At 47.9% G+C, this 21652-nt stretch overlaps 2 protein-coding genes across 3 annotated transcripts in view; one reads left to right on the top strand and one right to left on the bottom strand.

Annotated features, from left to right (window-relative positions):
* TLE5 (TLE family member 5, transcriptional modulator) overlaps positions 1-21652 on the top strand; it is a 179729-nt gene that overhangs the window by 126768 nt on the left and 31309 nt on the right. The gene's annotated exons all lie outside the window — the stretch shown is intronic.
* Positions 4066-21416, bottom strand: GNA11 (G protein subunit alpha 11). 2 transcript variants are annotated; one of them, XM_069878164.1, is made up of 7 exons: positions 21241-21416; positions 16035-16219; positions 14563-14717; positions 13491-13619; positions 11797-11926; positions 10919-11072; positions 4066-8317 (listed from the first exon to the last, which is right to left on the bottom strand). In XM_069878164.1, the coding sequence occupies exons 1-7, from the start codon at positions 21374-21376 to the stop codon at positions 8127-8129; spliced, it is 1080 nt and encodes a 359-aa protein (XP_069734265.1). In that variant the 5' UTR covers positions 21377-21416; the 3' UTR covers positions 4066-8126. The 2 variants fall into 2 exon arrangements, with proteins under 2 accessions (XP_069734265.1, XP_069734266.1); XM_069878165.1 differs by lacking the exon at positions 21241-21416 and adding an exon at positions 18939-19088.

Raw genomic sequence — 21652 nt, 5'->3', positions numbered from 1 at the left:
CTCTTCAGGGAAGGCAGCAGGGACTGGAGGATCCAAAGAGCAGCCACCAGCTGCTTGAGGCCCCTTTGGCCAAGCCGTGGGGTTAGAGGGCTCCCCCAGCTCCAAGGAGGACGCTTCCAGCTCCTGCTTCACTACTGCTGCTGTCCTCTCCTTCTGAAACCTGCTGCCTCCTTTCTCCCCTCGTGCTGTAGCTGCAGCGTTGCAAGAATAAATCAAACCAATAAATCGCATCTGCGTCTGAGAGCCTTTTTCCTTCTGTGACTTGGACTTCTCCAGGCTGCTGGCTCCACTCCTGAAGAAACTCATCACTCGAGCAGCTGAATCCCAATCTCCAGTACGAGGCCAGGCTGAGAGAGTAGGGGTTGTTCAGCCTGGAGAAGAGAAGGCTTCAAGGAGACCTTAAAGCAGCTTCGAGCACTGAAAGGGGCTCCAGGAAAGCTGGGGAGGGGCTCATGATCAGGGAGGGCAGGGATAAGACAAGGGGGAAGGGTTTTCAGCTGAAAGAGGGGAGATTGAGATGAGATTTTAGGAAGAAATGTTTTGCTGTGAGGGTGAGGAGGCCCTGGCCCAGGTTGCCCAGAGCAGTGGTGGCTGCCCCATCCCTGGAGGGGTTCAAGGCCAGGTTGGATGGGGCTTGGAGCCCCTGATCCAGTGGGAGGTGTCCCTGCCCATGGCAGAGAGTTGGAACTGGATGGGCTTTGAGGTCCCTTCCAACCCAAACCATTCCATGATTCTATCTACCACCCACAGCAGCGCTGAATGCAAAACATGAGACCATAGGTTTTAGAATTCCAAGTCCTTTCCAAACTTAATAAAACTCTTTAAAGCCCCCCCAGGTCCTTGTGGGAGTGGGAAAAGCTCCAAGCGAGCACAGTTCTCAGGGCATTTTGCAGCAGAGGATGCTGCAGGAGGGCACCTTCGGGCTGTGGGTTTACGTGCACACAGTGCCCTCTTGGGTTAGCAACAGCGCCTGCTCTTCAAGATCTCGAAACAACTTCTGAGTTGATCCAAAAATCTTACCTCTAAAACCCTCTCTCCTTCACCAAAGCTCAAGATTGAAGCTGGGAAGTAGAATACGTTTGAGAAGAGAAAGGGAGCTCTTTTATAGAATCATAGAATCACCAGGGTGGAAAAGACCCACTGGATCATCGAGTCCAACCATTCTTATCACACATTAACCCATGTCCCTCAGCATCTCACCCGTCCCTTAAACCCCTCCAGGGAAGGTGACTCAACCCCCTCCCTGGGCAGCCTCTGCCAAGGACCAATCACCCTTTCCATGAAGAATTTTTTCCTAATGTTCAGCCTAAACCTCCCTTGGTGGAGCTTGAGGCCATTTCCCTAAGGTTCTTTACAACATCTAATCAAATCAAGTGGTGTAAAGCTGATACTGAAACTTCTTTTCTAACCAGGCTGCCAAATTCCAGAAGAATTCCAGGGAAGTTCTCATCCTGCTTCTCCAATTGCCCCACGGGAGCTCTCGGCTGTCTGCAATGTCAGGGATTGAAGGTCTGAGCGCCTGGGAGGGAGCAGATGAACCAGCAGAGCGGGAGAGCCCGGCCCTTTGGGATGCTTCATGCCAGCAGCATTTATTCCATGGCCAGGAGCTACGATAAACACCTGAGATGAAGGGAGGAGCAGTGCAGAGGAGTGGCCAGGGACACCAGGTAACAGCCCCCAGGCTGTCTCTGCAATCCTCACTGATCCACAGCTTCTCCCACCTTGGGAGCCGAGTTACCCAGGCTCTCACAGCGCCTGAATGCAGATTCTTGTCCGACAGGCCAGGGTGGGAGCCACAAAAACTCTCCAGAAGCCATGAGTTCAGCCCAAGGTATCACAGATGTTTCACAAGTTCCTTGTAGTGGCTCCAACTCCTGATGGGACGGCATCAGAGAATCATAGAATCAGCAGGTTGGAAAAGACCCTCCGGATCATCGAGTCCAACCATTCCCATCAGTCACTAACCCATGTCCCTCAGCACCTCGTCCACCCGTCCCTTAAACCCCTCCAGGGAAGGTGACTCAACCCCCTCCCTGGGAATCAGAGAAGAGAAAACAGATCGAAGGCAGCTGTACTGAACAGGTACACCTGAGGAGGGTGCATAGACAAGAGTTTGGTTTAGAAATTGCTACTGGTGCTGGCTTTTACTGGGTTATTTGCTGGATTTTGCTGGCTCCCCCTGCAGCCTCCTTTTCTCCAGGTTGAGCAACCCCAACTCTCTCAGCCTGTCCTCATACAGGAGGTTCTCCAGCCCCCAGATCATCTCCGTGGCCTCCTCTGGACTCGCTCCAACAGCTCCATGTCCTCCCTGTGCTCAGGACTCCAGAACCAAACACAGGGCTCCAGGCGGGTCTCCCAGAGCAGAGCAGAGGGGCAGAATCCCATCCCTTTCCCTGCTGGGACACGGTTGGTTTCCGCGCTGTGACCACCTATTGCTGGCTCCTGTTGAGCTTCTCCTCCCCCAGCACCCCAAAAACTTCTTTCCAGGGCTGCTCCAATCCATGCTGCACCCAGCCTGTAGTTGTGCTTGGCCCTGTTGAACTTCATGCAGGTTATTCCCTACACAGAAGGGGCCCGAGGTGGATGCTCCAAGCTCAGACTTGCTGGAAATCATTTACTCAGCCTGTATTTGCCTTGGGAAAGGCAGCAACTGTGAGCGAGCCGCGTGGATGGTGCTGTCGGCTGCTGCTCCCAGATGCCGCTTTCCCAGGCCACTGCGAGGCAGGCAGGGATCCAGGCTCCTGCACGGATGCTGCACAAGCTGCTGGGCTTCCAGGACGCACAGCGAGCAGAGGGAATTCGTGCCTCAATCATGTTCTACTCCCTGTCCAAAGAGCAGCACAACGCGTGAGCCACATGGAGCTGAAGGGAAAACACAACAAATCGAACGCGCTTCTTTCATGCTTTCCAGCTGGTGAGGACATGGAGCTACTGAGGAAAGCAAGGGACATTCCCCCTTAATTAAAAAACAGCGGTGATACCAATACCTGCCAGTGTTAGAGCCAAGCAGATGGGAGCGAGCTTCCCTGGGCTGGGTGCAGCCCAGCATCCCGGGTTTTCCAGCACGTGCAGCTTCACCCGCGCGTTCAGTGGCTCAGAAGGGAGTGCGAAACGATGGCTTCAGCCTCCTGAAGTCACAGAGAACCTTACATGAAGGAAAATCAGGCATCTCTACCCAATTCCCAGGTGACTGAAGCTGAAATTCCTAGGGAATAATCCTAGGGAAGGAGAACTAAGCTCTAGGAGCTCCATCCCAGGAAATCTCTTTGTAAAAGAATCATAGAATCACCAGGTTGGAAAAGACCCACTGGATCATCGAGTCCAACCATTCCCATCAATCACTAAACCATGTCCCTCAGCACCTCGTCCACCCGTCCCTTAAACCCCTCCAGGGAAGGTGACTCAACCCCCTCCCTGGGCAGCCTCTGCCACTGCCCAATCACCCTTTTCGTGAAATTTTTTTTCCTAATACCCAGCCTGAACCTCCTCTGGTGGAGCTTGAGGCCATTCCCTCTCGTCCTGTCCCCTGTCCCTTGGGAGAAGAGCCCAGCTCCCTCCTCTCCACAACCTCCTTTCAGGTAGTTGGAGAGAGCGATGAGGTCTCCCCTCAGACTCTTCTCCAGGCTAAACACCCCCAGGGCCCTCAGCCACCTCTCATAACCCCTGTTCCCCTTCTCTGGACACGCTCCAGCCCCTCAATATCCTTATTGCAGTGACAGACCCAAAGTTGAACCCCGGAACTGAGATGCAGCCTCACCAATCCTGCCAAATTTTAAGTCAAGGTGCCCCTGTTGCATCCCTAAATCCCAAAAAACCTGGTCAGCCATTCCCACTCAGAACACTGTGCGTTATACACAGTTATTGCACATTGTATTTCCTCAAACACGCTTTGTCCTGTACCTCAGAGTCCTGATTTTCTGAGCAGGGACCACATTGCTGGTCAGGAGGGCACCGTGTGCTTCCGTCAGATGCGGATGTTCAGCCAGCCAGGAGGTGGATAGAGGGAAGGGACTGAAGAAACGCGGGCTTGACCACCACGGCTTTTAGGAACAAAATTTATTCCAATTTCAAACAGAGAATTTATTTCAGGAGAAAGATATGAAAATCAATTTCCATCAGATATTTCTGGAATAAGGGTTGTTGCCCAGCAGTCAGAGTGGGATTATTCCACGAAACAATCACACTCCTGGACTGGAATGAGACAGTTTGGAGCCTGAATAGATCCTGACACTGGGCATCTTATTCAGAAACTCCTTTCCCCTACCCTCCTCCCTCCCCCCACCCCAACACGCACAACAATACATGCATTGCAAATGACAAGGTTTAAAAACAGCATTTTATATAGTATCTTTTTAAATAGGATAATGTTTAAATTGTCTTAAATCAGGATCCTATAATATACAAGTATAACCAAAGAATTTCCACCACATTGGCACTTGTAAAGAGTCTCTGGCACTACTAAAGAAGGGGCATTGGCACAAACCATACTCTTATAAAACTGGGTGCTGCGTAACACACTTTATCTCTGCTGGACTCTAACAACCCGGGCTCTGTACAGTACAATACAACGGTCAGCACACTCCAGAAGTACTTTTTTTTTGTTTTGTTTTTAAAAACCAATAAAACACATGAAGAAAAACCATAGTTGAACGCAAGGCCAACATTGCTAGGAAGCAACAACAAGAGACCAAAGAATCCAACTCCGGGAGAAGGGGAGACAGGCAGAAAGGGCAGGAGCTATCTGACACGCTGAAGCAGGAAGGGGCTGTTGCTCACCAGGGCTGCCAATCCACAATGGTGCGAAGAAATGGGCTGGTCCTCTCCTCACTGACTTCAAGTTTCAAACTGGTTTAAAGTTTGTCGGGTTTCTTCAGCAGAACAAAGATTAAAAAAAGTGCACAAGGAGCAGAGGTTTGCCAAGAGATCGCTTCTCCTCAGACCGAGGATTCCAGATTCGCTACAAAACACCCAATTCCACCTCTTTTCTGAAGGTCGGTCTGTTGCCTCAACCTGCAGAACACCCTGCCTGGCCTCCCTTTCAGACAACGTAGGCAGATTTGGTTTAAGGTTTGGCACTTTTGCTCAAGCAGGTATTTGCCGGAGGGCCAACCAACAGAACTACGAACCAGAGCTGCAGGAACGCATCTCTGGCTAAGCAGGAGGCACAAGGGCTACCGCTCGCTAAGAAAAGTGCACGCCAACACTGCCATCTTCTCATAAATATAGTCCAGATTGTGTGTACCAGCCTGATTTGTTCCTCCTCTAATTCAGGAGGGGGCCAGGAACTCACGACAGCCACTGCGTGATGTTCTCCCCTTCACAACCATCATCACCCCACGACCAACCAGAGAATTGCTCAGTAGGGTAACAGCCCATGCTTAAATCCCTGTGCCCATCGCTTCCCCGATTCCGCTGCGGATTCACTCCGCACGAGACAGAAGCCAAGATTCCCTCCTCCTGTGCCAGGGCAGCAGCTCTTAAAGAAGGAGAGGATACAAAACCAAAAGTTTCTGATTCAAGTGGAAGTTCCACCATCATTCACCTTGGAAAGAAACACTTCTGGGAAGTTATTTCCAAGAACCTGTAGATCTCGGTGCCAGGTCTGCCGCTGGCAATAGTTGTAGTGTGAACCATTTACAAGAGGACCACAGAAGCGGAAGAGGCTGGTGCTGCCATCTGCTTCAGCTGAACAGCACTTAGAATACACAAAGATGATTATAAATTCCTCTTTATAGGACAAGTTTCTACAAAATGGATCATTTTGGCACAAAGACAAAAAAAAAAATTAAAAAAAAAAAAGCAGTAAAATTGATGCAAAGCTGTCTGACACATGGGAATCCCTCTCATTCCTCCCAAGTGTTAAGTGCAGTCCGGCAGTAGCCGAAAGAGATGCTGCATTTCCCCTCAGCATCACCACTTAGCCAGACTGGCTCTTCAACTGTTGGTCCCGGTCCCATAGCTACTGTTCCAGCTTGAGCTCTCTAATGGATCTTAGCAGAGCTTGCTTTCTTCGGTAGTTTTCCGAGACATACAGAGGCTTCCCTCAGCTACTCTGCAAAACAAGACGGACCTATAAACAGAATTACTCAGCGTCCCTCCATATTTTAGTGTTCTAAATCAAAGCATCTTAAGCATCTCGGTTAAGGTTTTCTCTTACGTGTTGTGCAAAACACTGATGTAGTGCTCTGTCTACAAAAGAGACAAAATATCAACAGCCCCCTTCAACAGTGCAGCTCGTTTATAGTCTCTACTGGCAGCCTCCTCGCCTTCAATGGGGGGCAATCTGGTTCATCCAGAGAATTTGGACCCGACGCTACTTGTTGGAATTGAAAGAGAAGCATTAGTGCTGGCTAAACGACACGCGTCCAGAGGCAGGCTGGATCTCCCTAGAGCCTACTTGCTCCTCGCCTTGCTGCTGCAGTTAACGTCCAGGCTGGCAACGGGGTCTCCAGCACATCCTTTCGCTTGCAACAAGCTCTCTAACGTGCAAAGGCTTCGCGTCCTTCTGCTTAGTGGAGTTTCATTTGGCATCTAGAATCCAGAACGACTTCCACTCTACCTTCCACCTGTACCAGCAAACCCTGCTATCTCCATCTCCTCTCTCCTGCTAAACCAAAGTGCGACCTCAGCAGGGCTCTCTGGATTCCATAGCAGCCGCGTGCTCCAGCCAGGACTGGATTATCACACGCACCCTGGAGCAAGTATGTGTGCAAGTCTTCCAAAGAGGATCCGTACTCCTCCGAAAGGGAAACACAGCAGCGTGTGCCTCCGGGGAACGCATAAACCAGAGAGAAAGAATCACCGCTCCCTCCAAGAGCTATTCCTCAATCTTTTCAAGTAAGAATCCTACTGATGTCCCGAAGTTTATCACCCACCGACTTCTGGTCCCTTCTAAAAACCTGCGAACTAGACAGGACTGAGGAATTCTTACAAAGTCACTCAAAACACTGGCACAAAATGTAATAAACAAGGCTTGTTTGCTACTAGCAGCAAGAAAAGAACCAGAGGGTGGCACGAGACTAAGGTTTTTCAATCCAAAGTCTGATGTTTAAATGCCACAATTACTCCGTGCTGCATAGAGAAGCCACTTTCTGTCATATATTCTACTTGACAAAACATCATTTCTCTCTGCAAATTGAGCCTTGTGCGCACGCATGCGCTTGTGGGGGGGATGTGTGGATGTGTGTGATAAAAATACAAACAAAATAAACTTAAAAAAAGAACAATTACAGTCAGGCACTTCCCCAGGCTCAGCAGCTACTGCTCCAAGAGCTTCCATCATTTGTAGTCCATGAACAAAATACAGCAACATGTAGCAAACTATGTATAGAACATCAATAATTTAAAAAAAAAAAAAACAAACACAAAAAAAAAAATCACAGTCTCCATACCTTTCATAATTGATACGAAAAAAATAACTCGACTAGAACATATAAAGAATGGAAAAGTGATGGCTTTTTGTTGTTGTTGGTTTGCCTTTCTCTCTCTTTTTTTTTTTTTTGTTTTTTTTTTTTTGCACAATGGTTGGAGAGCAATCGCTCCTCCCCAACATTTCATCACAGTGAACCATGGAGCGTGTCCTGGGGAAGGGAAGGGAAAGAAGGGGCGGGTGGGGAAGCAAGCAGGGTTAGCAAATTACACCAGAGGCACCCTAGAGCACAAGGCAAAGGGACCAGTAGCATTCCGCACTCCCACAGTCCAGTGAATTCACAATCTCAGCTGGAAAGGTATTTTTTTTTTCTACATATGCCATGGGAATGAAAAGGGGGGGAAAAAAAACAAACCCCAAAGTGGCTAAGCAACAAAGGAAAGCTCAAGATGAGACTGCCTTAGCTGTTTGGCAAAAATTAAGAAGTAAGCAAGGTGCTGAAGAAAATGAGGCATATCCCCGTTAACTGTGAAATAAAAGCAATTTGTTAAAAATATGAAATCAACTACTCTGTGGACAGAGACATGAGACTCCAGGATAACACTGAGCACTTGCCACTCCACAGATCAGACAATTTGCAATCATTACATCATCAAAAATTAAAACTTTTTTTTTTCCTGTCATATTTAAAATTTCTCTTTTTTTTTTGTCTTTTCTTCACAAGGAAGCCTCTCAAGGGGCCAAGAGCAGAGCAAGGTCAAACCAGGTTATATTCCTTCAGGTTGAGCTGTAGGATGGTGTCCTTGACAGCTGCAAAGACGAAACGGATGTTTTCTGTGTCTGTGGCACATGTGAAGTGAGAGTAGATGATTTTATCGCTGTCTGGATTTAAATCCACAAACATCTTGAGAATAAACTCGCGGGCTGCCTGCGCATCCCTCTGTGGGCCTGCAGCAAACAAAGAAAGCAGTTAATGGATTTAGGCTAAGCACATCCCCCGGGTTGATCCATCGGGATAATTGCTAGCAAGCTTTTTCTTACAGCTTACAGAGCTATAAGGAAGAAAATAACATCTTTTATTGCACAGGAGTCCCAAGAGCTGAAGTGTCTTACGTTTTTCAGTTATCAAACCAAACTTACAAAAGGCGTTTTCCAAGGCTGAGGGGTTTTTTTGGACACCACAGCATCATTTCAGACCGTGCTGTGAAACCCAGCAGTTGGTATCACCCTGCACATGCTGTGTTTGCTAGGTAACAGGGACAGATCATGGATACACCTAATGCAATGCTCCTCTCCAAAGAAGAGGTGTATGTTCCTTCCTAATATAAAGATGAATCTTAAGCCCTGAAGGATGTAAGAATCATAGAATAGTTTGGGTTGGAAGGGACCTTAAAGATCATCTAGTCCCAACCCCCCTGCCACAGGCAGGGACACCTCCCACTGGATCCAGTTCCTCCAAGCTCCATCCAACCTGGCCTTGAACACCTCCAAGGATGGGCAACCTGTTCCAGGGCCTCCCCACCCCCATGGTGAAGAAATTCCTCCTTACATCTAGCCTGAATCTGCCCCTCTGCAGTTTATACCCATTGCCCCTCATCCTATCACTACAAGCCCTAAAACAGCCCTCCCCAGCTTTCTTGGAGCCCCTTCAGGTACTGGACAGTTGCTATAAGGTTTCCTTGGAGCCTTCTCTTCTCCAAGCTGAACGAGGTCAATTCTTTCAGCCTGTCCTCGTATGGGAGGTGCTCCAGCCACTGGATTATCTGCAAACCAGACTCATCTTCAACCAGCACTGCAGTCTCTCCTAACTGGTTGGTCAACTCACAGAAGCTAAAAACTGGAATTATTGCCAGTATTTACTTTGTATTGTTGACAACTCCTCAGAAAAAAAGTCACCTCTGCTATTTCTTTCACAGTGCTGCTGGTGTCACCTCCTCCATGGCAGGGACCACTTCTTGAGAGGCCGTCTCATGGGTCACCTCCCACTCACAAGCCATGCAGCATCCCTACAGGAGCTACAGTAAATACTTCTACACAAAAATCTGGAAGTATATGACACGTCCTGACACTCTGATCTCATCTTCAGCTGCTAAATTGTATTAGAAATACACAGTACTCGATGAGGCGCTGAGGGACATGGTTTAGTATTTGATAGGAATGGTTGGACTCAATGATCCAGTGGGTCTTTTCCAACCTGGTGATTCTATGATTCCATGATAATGGATTATGGAACTGTTGGAATGAGGCCACAAAGATGATGCAAAGGCTGAAACAACTCTGCTATGAGGACAGGCTAAGAGAGTTGGGCTTGTTCAGTCTGGAGATGAGAAAGCTCTAGGGAGATCTTAGAGCAGCTTCCAGTACTGAAAGAGGCTCCAGGAAAGCTGGGGAGAGACTTATTACAAGGGCATGGAGTGACAGGATGAGGGGGAATGGCTTTAAATTGGAAGGGGGAAGATTTAGATGATATATCAGGAAGAAATTCTTCATGATGAGGGTGGGGAGGCCCTGGCCCAGGTTGCCCAGAGCAGGGGTGGCTGCCCCATCCCTGGAGGGGTTCAAGGCCAGGTTGGATGGGGCTTGGAGCAACCAGATCCAGTGGGAGGTGTCCCTGCCCATGGCAGGGGTGGGACTGGATAGGTTTTAAGGTCCCTTCTAACCCAAGCCTCTATGATTTTATGATTCCATTCCCAGCCTGCATTAAAAACAGGATGTTTGCCACCACTGACAATTTGATAGCACCAGTGCTTTCAGACAGCAGGGGGCAAGAAGCTCCAGAAGTGGGAGGACAACTAATAATGAGCGATGTCATTAGTCAGTTAATGGAAGAAAGCTATTTGCAAAATGGCAATTCTTCCTTTACTTTGTGTTTTTTAAAGGACATAATGACAGAGTTAATACATGAGAGCGTGGCAGGAAATGTGTCTGGTCTTCTCCACTACTTTAATTCATTCTCAGCCCTGCACAGATGTGCTACCAGCCAGCTTTAAATTCACTCAACTGAAGAGCTTAAAATGCTATTTGGGCTAAGGAATTTTGTTTCAGGTGGGAATTTCTCTGTTTCACAGAGCTATTATTTTTCCACAGCTGTGGACAGCAGACTAATAAGAATTTCATGCTACCTTAGCATTTTTAGCACCGTCATTTGACAAACTTTGCTATTTGACCACTTGGTTTCTCAAAATAAGGACTTGCTTTGCCTCTTGACTTGAGGTTCAAAATGCTCCGTGTACCAGTGAGTTGTCCCACGTTTATGGAATACGTTATACAGACACAAGTATCCTGGTAGGAAAGTTAGACTTCTACTATTTAATTACTTTGAAGTGTACGTGGAAGGGGAATAGGGAGTAATTCTTCATCTAGAAGAGGTTCATTATTTGATCAGATTCCCCTTGTCTACCTATGATTAAGACATTGTTGTGACTTCGTTTTGTGTTTTCCTCCTTCTCAAATTAACATGTTTTCCCCATCTCCAGATCAGGGTTTTCTTTTAAAGCTGAAAAACTTCACCCCTTCTAGATAGAGAGTTCCTAATTCAAAATCACTCACCGTCAAACTCTGGGAAATAGTCAACGAGGTGGGAATATAGGATCTTGTCTTCCAACAGATCTTTCTTGTTGAGAAAGAGGATAACAGAAGAGTTTTGGAACCATGGATAAGTGATAATGGTTCGAAAGAGAGCTTTACTCTCTTCCATTCGGTTCTGAAATAAGAAAAAGAAAGCCTTGTTTGCACAAATAAGCATTAGGATATCTTTCTGTTCCCTGCAGACGTACTGTATCTATCCAGCGTCTCAGATACCATACACAGAACACTTTGGCCCCAGGTAGGCTCTGCACCAATAAGTGGAAAGGAAATGCAAAATATGGTGGACTCGAGCTTTATTTAATTGGCAAGACATTCATACCAAAACGCTTAAAAGTCATTTTATGCTTTCATAGTCATGCAAGAGCACTGGCCATGGTACTTTGTGAACGCAGTTTGTCCAGCAGAAAAGAAAAAACTGCTGTTGCCTAGTGAAATTTTTTAATCTATTAGCAAGAGCAAAAATTCATTACTGCACCTTGAAAGAGACCAGTTACTGTCTAACAAGAGAGCAGCCATGGCACATAGTGATTCAGTGCAGAGAAAAGGAATGTGTAATTTTAAAAGCACATCTCTTTGCCTTCCAAGGCACACAGAACTCACTGATTTCAATGTGTTTCAGCATCACTCAAGGAGTGCAGATTTGAATCACTGCGCATTTTCCATTGTCAGGGACATCATGACCCATTGAGGCTCATGTTCCCTTTGCAATAGGAAGAACTGAAGGCCAAAACCAACAACACTCGCTAATCCAACTTGGCACCAAGCACCTCAGTATCAACCTCTAAGAAGTCAGAGACCTTCCTCCCACCCTCCTGCAAATTTCCCATTCTCTGGCTTACCTCGTTATCAGATTCCACCAGAACTTGGTCATATTCACTAAGTGCTACTAGAAACATGATGGAAGTCACATTTTCAAAGCAATGGATCCACTTCCTTCGTTCTGATCTTTGACCTCCAACATCCACCATCCTAAGGAAGAGAAATACATACAGTATCACAGGAGTAGCAGCAGCTCTCTACCTGAACATGAAGGACCAGTGTACAGTGAGAATGGATGCAGCTCTTTAGCATCCAAATACACCTGGCATGGGGATGTAATAACACGTACTGGCTAAAAAAAAAAACAAAAAAAACAACCTATCAAGTTTACCAAATATCCTATTCCCGAAATACATCAAACTGAAGAGATGGCCACAGCAAGTGACACCAAATTCAAATCCCAACTACCATCAGCATTCCTATTTTTGCTGCATTCTGCTCTGGTTTGCTCAGTAGCAGCCCTGAGTTTGAACAGACAAGTCCTTCCAAAGTCTGCTGTCGCATGAGCAAACTACCTTTGTTTTGTTAAAGCCTCAAAACTTCTCTCGCACAGTTTTCTTAAGTTATCAACCGTTTCTTAGAAAGTGCTGTTTAACAGTTACACTCTTGGGCTCCTCAGTTTGAGGTCCCACCTGTATACACTAGAATTATTTTGTCACTCATCTGAAGTGCCACCTTTGCTAAAACCCTATTCCTACTTCTGGTCAGCAAAGCAGAACAGGGAGAGTAACTTCCTGTATATCTGTAACTGAACGGTTTAAGAGAGGGGATATGCAGGCTTCTTTATTCCTCTCTTGTAATGTCAGCACTGCAGTAGAGAAGAGCCGGGAGCATTTTAGCACCTGAGAGCTAGGGAGAAAATTGCTTTACAACAGACAGGCATGTCATTGTGCCCTTTACGGCATGCTCGACGGCTGGCTTAAGCCTCCAAATACCACCTACTGCTGCAGTAGCACAGGCAGCAAGTGTGGTGTCATCCTGAGAGCACAAGGAAGGCACAGAAAACCATCTCTGAAGGCAGACATCAGCCATCAAATGCAAGGAATTATTTCTGCACAAAGAGTGGGGAGGAGAAATGACAGAATCCCAGGAGCTGGAAGGGCCTTCTGGAGCTCATCCAATCCAACCCCCCTGCTAAAACAGGGTCACCTACAGCAGGTTGCACAGGAACATATCCACAAGGCTTTGAATATCTCCAGAGGAGGAGACTCCACGCCTTCCTTGGGCAGCCTATTCCAGTGCTCCATCACCCTCAATAAATAGTCATAGTTGCTCGAGTGAAGCATTCTTAACCATTCCAAGTTAAGCACTGCCCAGAACAAGGTTTTCCCTCCTCCCCTCAGTGGCTGAAGCTACCAACAGTTCACTTTGCTGCCTCATGAGCCACCACCTCGGTCTCTGATGCCAGCAAAGCAATCCTTCCCAGGAAGGACACCAGCTCCTGCGAGATGGTTAGCTGGGCTTTAAAGGCATGTTCTGTTTTGTAGCAGTCAACGCTTCAGCTTGGAGTTTTCCCTTCATCAGAATAAAAAGTGACACTACGCCCATTACAGGAGCACCTCTTGGCATATACTTGATCATCTCCCAGCAGGTACATCCACTCGAGCCTCTCAACAGAGCTCCTGGACACTCTAGAGCAACCCAGAACTCATCCTGCCTGAAACCGCACCGCTCGCCTCTCAGTTCAGCCGTAACACGAACACATCATCAGTACCTGAAGATAATGTTCTCTAGGTCAAAGGGGTACTCTATGATACCAGTTGTAGGAACTCTAACCCGTAGCACATCTTGCTGAGTTGGTAGATATCCCGGAGTAGCAATACGATCCACGTCGCTAAGATAGCTACAGGAAGCACAATGGAAAAAAAACTACCTTAGGTTGCAGCACATAAATATACAGATTTAAACATTGCTACATTTAATCTTTCCCTGGCATAACAAAGCCAGAAGTCACCCGAACTATTTAAAATGTGATGTGGAAAAATAACAGGATACATCTTTGAGGAGCAGTAATCCCATTTGGAGGATAAGGACAACTTTAGCAACTCTGTATAGGAGCTTTGAAGACAAGCTTTACTACAAAGAGTGTTTTAGAACCAAGTCTCATCTGAGGCTTCCTATTTATAAACAAACCTATGTCACCAGACTATGATTTTGTGGTTAATAAATCTCGTTATACATCCAAATATACCTGTAGGCCAAAGGACGCACCTGAAGAGAATGAGTGACACTTCTTCTGCCTTGAGAGCCAAAACCAGCATCGAAGGCACAAGGCAGAGATTCCAGCCTCAGATATATCAAGAAACAGATGTGTGAACACCTGTCTCCATCGCCCCCCTGAACACCTCATATCTTCACATGGAAAAGCAGGAAATGGTAAGGAATTCCTAGATCTAAATCTAGAAATAAACCTAGCTTTCCTGATCTCCACCAAAGCTCTTTGAATCTGGCTCCAGAAAGGCAAACAAGCTACCAACTACCTGCTCCCACTACTTTTTCACCCCCATTTTACCAACCAGTGGCTAACAGAGGCAAAGTGCTGCTCTCATAAGCCTGTGAGTTTTATCCCAGTACCTGCAGCCAGCAGAACCTGTGCAGCTTGTCTAAAACAATGGCAAAACTCATCCACCTCAGTGACAAAGATACTTGTACTTTAAACATACCACACAGTGAAGTCTCCAGTGTTCCTGCCCTTTGAAACAAACGCTAGGCTTCAATAAAGATATTGGACAGGGATTATCTGTCAGACCATCACTACCAGTGCATGCCAGCGATCATATACTTACTATTTAGCTGAGTCGGAAAGCTGATATTCTCTTCTCCTGTCATAACACTCTTGTATTCCAGGGTCGTTCCACAATGTTTTAATTGCACTTACATATGGCTGCTCAAATGTCATGACCTTTTCTACATCCACTTCCCGGATCAGTACTGCATTGGCCTGGAGATCGAAAATCCAAAAAAAGCAAGGTGGGGGGGTGTTCAGGAGCAGGGGATATTGGTCACAGGCAAGCAAAACATTCCCAGATGAACTAAGTCTTTACATTACGACTTCAGGGAACCAGGTGCTGGCTGTCGATCAGGTTGCTAAGAACAGAGGGACAAGGGGTAACTTATACATCTAAGACACAGCAGATAGCAGCAAAACTCCCCCAAAGCGTCATACACTCCTTCACAGAACAAGCTTGTAAAACAGCAGCAAGTTTCAGCGATCATTAGATCATCGGGTGTTTTGAAGCATGGTGGTTTCCAAGGCAGAGCATTCATTCACTGGGAAGACACACAGCCTGCCCAGCTTCTGAGGAGGCCCAGCTGCAGATGGATAACAGATTGCTATCTCAGGTTTCTTACAAAAAAAAAAAAAATACCTTTAAACTACATTTTGAACAGCAGTGGTGACACTGCTTCTGCCTACTACGATCAGAGTCCCTTTAGAGAGAGAAAGTCAAAATGCCCACCCTACAATCTACAGCAAAGGAAGAACTACAGCCTTACAACAGCCTATGGTGTTATTATCCACCCCAAGCTGCTTTCTGAGACCTGCAGTATGCTTGCCACAGGAAGAGGGGTTTACTTAAAACTACTAAGGTACTAAAGAAGAAAAACCACACTAAAAATCTAAATTCCTGGCACAACCTCTCCCGCCCTGCCATCCCCCAAAAAGCTAAAACAATTTAGACCAGACCTGGCTGAAAAATGTATTCCTTGGCCCAAAATCAGTAAGGCAGGATAAAGCTCAAATCAGGTTTCTGTGGTTGAGACCAAAACCCTTCAAGAAAGGTTTGTACCTTTGGTCAGCACCTACAGGACAAACTGAGAGTGCAGTAATAGCACCAAATTTGTCTTTGTCCAAAGACAAAGAGATGCATTTGGGGTCCAGCCTGTATTTTGTCAGCTTCAAATAGTAACTCATGCAAAGAAAAGCCTGACACTTAACAACACTGAATCCTTTAAAGGAGTAAGAAGAATATCTCTCTTATACTCTGTATCACATCCCAATCCCTTGATCCCACTACTCCCTGTGCAGACCAGTGCACAAGCCATCCTGGGAAAGCTGCTCTGCCTCTGAACACAACCAAGAAAACAGAGTCAAGTATCAGCAAAACATCATAAAATCAGTTCTTGGATACAAAGCATTTATGGAAAAGAGCTCAGGGAGGTCGAGACCACAATGCAGGAGGACACAAACAGGTACTGAAGAGTCAAACCCTAGAATCCCCATTGCCTAAAGAGACATGCCAAATCGTAAGAAACTTACCTTGTTCTGTTCATATTTGTACAGAATCTTCAGGGTTTCCATGGCCCTGATCATAGACTGCATGGCAGTGAAGATGTTTTGGTACACCAGCTTGGTGAAGCCTTTTTTGTCTTCTTCAGAGTAGCCTGAGCCATGAATTATACGCATTTGCTTAATGAACGTGCTTTTTCCGCTCTCCCCCGTGCCTACAGGATGCAAGAGAGAGTTATGAGCCGTCACAAGCAAGGCTCGCTGCAGAAGAGAGCAAGCTAACATCAATCACATCCTATCCCAGAGCTCCTATTACCATCCCTAAGCGCACACTACTTCCAACCACTCTTTCAGCCACTTTCTGAAATATTAAGAGTCCGGATGGTGCTGCACATCCCCACTACAGCACAGAAAGAAGACATCTTGTCCTTTACAGCAGCCTTCAAAAGGCAGCTCCACTACTTATCCCAAATCTCATGTTACAGCCACTCCCACACCCACACCTTCTGCGTCAAAAGGCCCTCGTCCGTCACACCTGACCTATTCCCAGATACTCCAGCAAGATGCTACAGTCGCAGCCCCGGCCTGGGAGGGCCCAGGAGCACAGGTTGGTGAGCGGAGATGACAGCCAGCAGGCTGGAGGAAGCCTATTTACACAGGAAAAAGCAAATTCTCTTTTGCTGTGATCTGGCACAAAGAACTGAACACAACCCAAAAAATCAACTCAAAAGGAGAGCAGATCTTAAGCATCTAGTTGCTCACCCACCGACAGGAACAACCCAGCCAGTGCATCTGTCTGCTATGCCAAACTACTGTTTGACTCAAATCATCCTTGTGCCAAGACACCTCTACTACTCCTCGAGGCCTCTGGATATCACAGAGTTAAAAGCAGCAAATGACAGGGAGAAGGGAGGAGGACGCAGCCTGTGCTCGGCCTGATCCCCAGCGGACAGCAGGCTGCTCAGCCAGGCTGCGGGTCTCAGGGGATGCAGGTTTGCTGCCTGGAGAAGCTGGATTTAGAGGAGATGGGAGGGCGAGACAGGCTGGCGGCCGTGCCAACGCGCTCGGCAGCCCAGCCCTCCCGAGGCCTGTTTCCTGCACAGTCCCTGGGCACATCCTCCCACTCCTGCATTTATGGCCCCAGAAAAGTGTCATTTAACACGTGAGGGGCCAACGGACGATAGAGAAGGACGGTGGGAACTTTCTAACACAGCAAGGAGGAGAGGAAAACCACCATCAGATAAAGCACCCATGCAGTGACCCAGCCTTGTTAAACCCACGATTCGGCTGGTGCTTCGGGAAGTCCCCAGTGATTCCCACCCTACCATGGAGGGGATGCACGGGTCAAGGCTCGCACGCGATGAACGCACCTCCCCGCTGCAGCTCGCAGCAACATCCTGAGCCCAAACACTTCTGCTCAGCCTTCTAAGATTTGCCATCGATGTATAGAATACGTAAAATAGCTCTTTGGCACCCAGTGGCCTGGCTGGCTCACCTACAGAGAGCGAAAACTAAAAGGTATCATCCAAGTGATGAACCCTTTGGAGCTGCAGTTCCAAATCTGCACGCCTGGGTTCCACCGCCCCGGCCTCACACCAAGGGACACGGGTATATTCAGACAGGATCTCATTCATCACAACACACGATCGCTACTCACATGCAGATTCTCAATTACTCATGTTTACAGCGCCAGGCTAAAAGACAAACAAATAAATATGCTCAAATAAAAGCAGCAAGCCCATAACTGGAAGCAGCAGGTTTAAAATAAACAAACTCTCCCCATGTCCAAGAACTAAGGGAAATTATGTCACAAATGAACATTATAAACACCGTTAACATACAGCAAACTGCCTTGTCTGAAACAGAAAGCTACACCATCAATGGGGGGAAGAACTGGAAACTAAACTCTTTTGTGGTTTCTCTCGGTGTGGTGAGCAACACTTCCTCCTCTTTTACCACAGCGACCAAAACAGAGGAGGGGAAAAAAAAAAAAAAAAGTGGTGCTTCAAAGCATTCCAATAATGAAAACACAAGAGAAACCTCAGCACCAGCCACTCACTACAGAGCTGAGTTCAAAGACAGATCCTTCCTGTCACTCCATCCTCACCCAGCTTGGGGGGGTTGGTGGGTTGTTGTTTAAAAAGGTGCTTCTTGCTTTTACCTAGGACATCAGCAGCACAGAACAGCACTGCGCCAGGGCATTAGGAGCTCTGGTGGGGATTGTCTCCTACATTTATAAAAGCACAATAACCTGTTTTAATAGGACACTGCTGAGACAACCTGAATTCACCGTTTCTTCTGTCTATGCGGGAAAGCAGCAGCGCTCACAGTAAGTCACTAACGACCCCACGTACCTGACAGGCACATGCAAACATATTACTCAGCCAACAGGGTCCAGTGCTTCATCACAAGCAATTTTCACACAAAATAGTCAAAATACAAAAGCCGGATGACATCTTTGAGCAGAGGGCAACATCCAACACCTTGAAATCAAATTTTAATTACTAGGGCCATCATTTATTAGCGCTGTTATTCTTCACCCTGATTTTCCACTTAAGACTTCAACAAACTGACACCAGATGCAGTAACAAGGAAAAAAAAAAAAATCACCAATGCTCCTACAAGGCAGAAACTTCCTCCACACACACATTCTTCTCAAAATATTGAAGATTTGGGAAAGCTTTCTCACTAACAGGACCGCTGATATTTGTGAATGCAAGAACTGTACATAACAGAAGCCAGACAGAAACACCTGCAAGCAGCCGTTACGTCAAGGAGAGAAAACACAGGTTACCTGCCACAGCTTAAAGCAGGCAACATGCAATGCTGTATCCAGTGAAAAGCATCCAGCAAACTCCTAAAACCAAGACTGTTGCTTATCCGATACTAACCACCTCATATAGATCTGGGTTTTTTGTAAATCTGATGCCAAACCTCATTTAACTGTATCTTTTAGAAAAGCAGAAAGGATCCTTGAACAACTTGAATTATTTCTGAAGCAGGATCTTTAGATCCAGTGGGATCTTCTTAACCCAGATCCATTCTATAGCGCCAACCTATTTTGAAACAGCTGCTTCTGTGGGACTGCTTCAAGGAAGCACGAGGGTGACAGAGATACAGTCCCTAGTCTGCAGGAAGCCGCACGGACACTGCCACAGCGTCATCAAAGGGCACAAACACCAAGCTCTCGAGCACACCTTTCACCTGAGAAACAGCAACACGTCAGCCACCGAGGATTTTGGCGAGAAGGAAAGCCCTGGCCCTCACTCAACAACTATCGCTATGCAACAAGGTCGGTATCGGAGCCTTCCAAAGGGCTGGGCAGACAAGGCCTCACTTCCCTTGTGTAGTTTTACTTTTGGTTTCGCCACCGTCATCCCGATTCTTCACCTGTTCCTTAAGGGCTTGGCAACTCGCAACAGACCTCCAGTGAAGGAGCTCAACCCACCAGATCTGCTCAATAACTCAGCCTGAGATGATAGAGAATTGAAGACACAAAGCAGAGCGCACGCACAAGCAACAATCAACTCCAGCACCCATGAAAACGGCAACTTCAGTTTAATTTGGGGGTTGCCTGGACATGAACACCAAACTCGCTGCTGAAGAAGGATGTGAATGCCTGAAATCTTAGCATAACTGCTCCTGTAACTGATTACCCATCCCTATAAACCTTATCTAAACACGGAATAGTTATCCATCTGCACAACCACAGAACACTGTGCCATTTCCACCTGAACACCAACATCCTTATCGCTGCGCAGGTGCTCTCTGCCTCCAAAGGTAACACTGAACACCACAGCCATTTCCTCGTCAGACGCAGAACTCCTGCACTCCTACTACTCTGTCTCCCTTCCGATTCACTACACCGAATTCTAACCCCAGTCTGCGCAAGGGAACTCTGTGGTTTAGGAGCTGGAGGCCAGTTTTCCACAGATGCTCGCCCAAGGCCCACAAGTCCACCGACAACATGAAAAGCAGCACCTCCATCAGCCCATCTCCACACATCAATGAAGGCCAACACACATTTCCTCCAGGTAATTTTCACACGCGTGTGCGTGCCGGCACTCAGGATCAGCAGTTTCAGCTCCACAGCTCCTGCTTATGTCAAAACTAAGGCTTAGGGGAGACCTTCTTACCACGTACCAGTACATAAGGAGTGTCTACCAAGAGGATGGAGACTCCCTTTTTACAAGGAGTAACGTGGTAAAGACAAGTGGTAATGGGTATAAGCTGCTCCTGGGGAGATTCCAATTGGATTCCAGAAGAAAATATTTCACCATGAGAACAGCTGAACATCAGAATAATCATAGAATCTCCCCAGGGAAGTGGTAGATTCCCCTTCACTGGACACTTACAAGGCTCAGCTTGACAGGGTGCTAGGCCAGCTCATTTAAACTACACATCATAGAATCATGGAATGGTTTGGGATGGAAAAGACCTTAAAGTCCATCCAGTTCCAACTCTCTGCCATGGGCAGGGACACCTCCCACTGGATCAGGGGCTCCAAGCCCCATCCAACCTGGCCTTGAACCCCTCCAGGGATGGGGCAGCCCCCACTGCTCTGGGCAGCCTGGGCCAGGGCCTCCTCACCCTCACCGTGAAGAATTTCTTCCTCATGTCTAATCTAAACCTTCAACCTTCCAATTTAAAGCCGTTATTCCTTCATCCTCTCCCTGCACTCCCTGCTCAAGAGCCCCTCCCCAGCTTTCCTGGAGCCCCTTTCAGCGCTGGAAGCTGCTCTAAGGTCTCCCTGGAGCCTTCTCTTCTCCAGGCTGAACACCCCCAACTCTCTCTCAGCCTGGCCTCGTACGGGAGGTGCTCCAGCCCTCTAGAAAGGCTGCAACTTCAGTTTAATTTGTCGACTACCTGAACGCGAACCCCCAACTCACTGCTGAGGAAGGATGCCAACGCCTGCACCCTTAGCTCGCTGCTCTTTTTTTTAAAGATCTTTGCGTCAAGATCCTCCAATTTCGGAGCTTCCTTCCAAGCGGGCATTCCCCCATTCTCCCCAAACCCATCCCGAGAGAGAAAACATCACAAAATAAAAACAAACACCCAAACAAAGGGCGGCCGGCCCGGGTCCCGCCCCTGTCCCCCCCCCAACCCCCCCAGCCCCCCCCCCCCCCCCGCCACACCCGGAGCTGTCACGGCCGGGCGAGGCCAGGCCTCGGGCGGGTCCGAGCCGGGTTCTGTGTTCCACCCCCACCCCCCATCCCCGTCCTCCTCCGTTTCTCACCGAGCAGCAACAGCTTCAGCTCGCGGCGGGCGTCGCGTTTATCCCTCCGGAGCTGCTTCTCGATCTCGGCGTTGATCCGTTTCGACTCCTTCACCTCGTCGCTCAGGCAACACGCCATCATGGACTCCAGAGTCATGGTCGCGGCCAAACCGGGGCGACCCCCAACCAACCAACCAACCACCCCCCCCACCCCACCCCCGGTACCGACCCCCACCCCCCCCACCCACCCCCCTTCGCTACCGACCACGGCCCGGCGTCTCCTTCTTGCTTTCTCGGTTTCTTGCCTCCCTCCCCACCCCTCCCCCCGCGGCGCCGGCCCGGCCCCGGCTTCAGCGCTGAGTCCTGCGGCCGGGCCTAGCGCCGCCGCCGCCGCCGCCGCCCCCCTCCGCGCTGCCCTCGCCCGCCTGCGCCG

Source organism: Phaenicophaeus curvirostris, chromosome 28 (assembly GCF_032191515.1).
Source record: "Phaenicophaeus curvirostris isolate KB17595 chromosome 28, BPBGC_Pcur_1.0, whole genome shotgun sequence".
NCBI classification, from domain to species: domain Eukaryota; kingdom Metazoa; phylum Chordata; class Aves; order Cuculiformes; family Cuculidae; genus Phaenicophaeus; species Phaenicophaeus curvirostris.
The sequence above is the reverse complement of the archived record's forward strand: the minus strand, read 5'-3'. Positions and strand labels throughout refer to the sequence as shown.

Excerpts from the sequence above, each read along its gene's own strand:
- GNA11 (XM_069878164.1), bottom strand. The coding sequence starts at position 21,376 with ATGACTCTGGAGTCCATGATGGCGTGTTGCCTGAGCGACGAGGTGAAG. Across the intron at positions 16,220-21,240 it reads GCTGAAGCTGTTGCTGCTCG|GCACGGGGGAGAGCGGAAAA; the intron begins GTGAGAAACGGA and ends TGCATCCTGTAG. Across the intron at positions 11,073-11,796 it reads TGGTGGAATCTGATAACGAG|AACCGAATGGAAGAGAGTAA; the intron begins GTAAGCCAGAGA and ends TTCTTATTTCAG.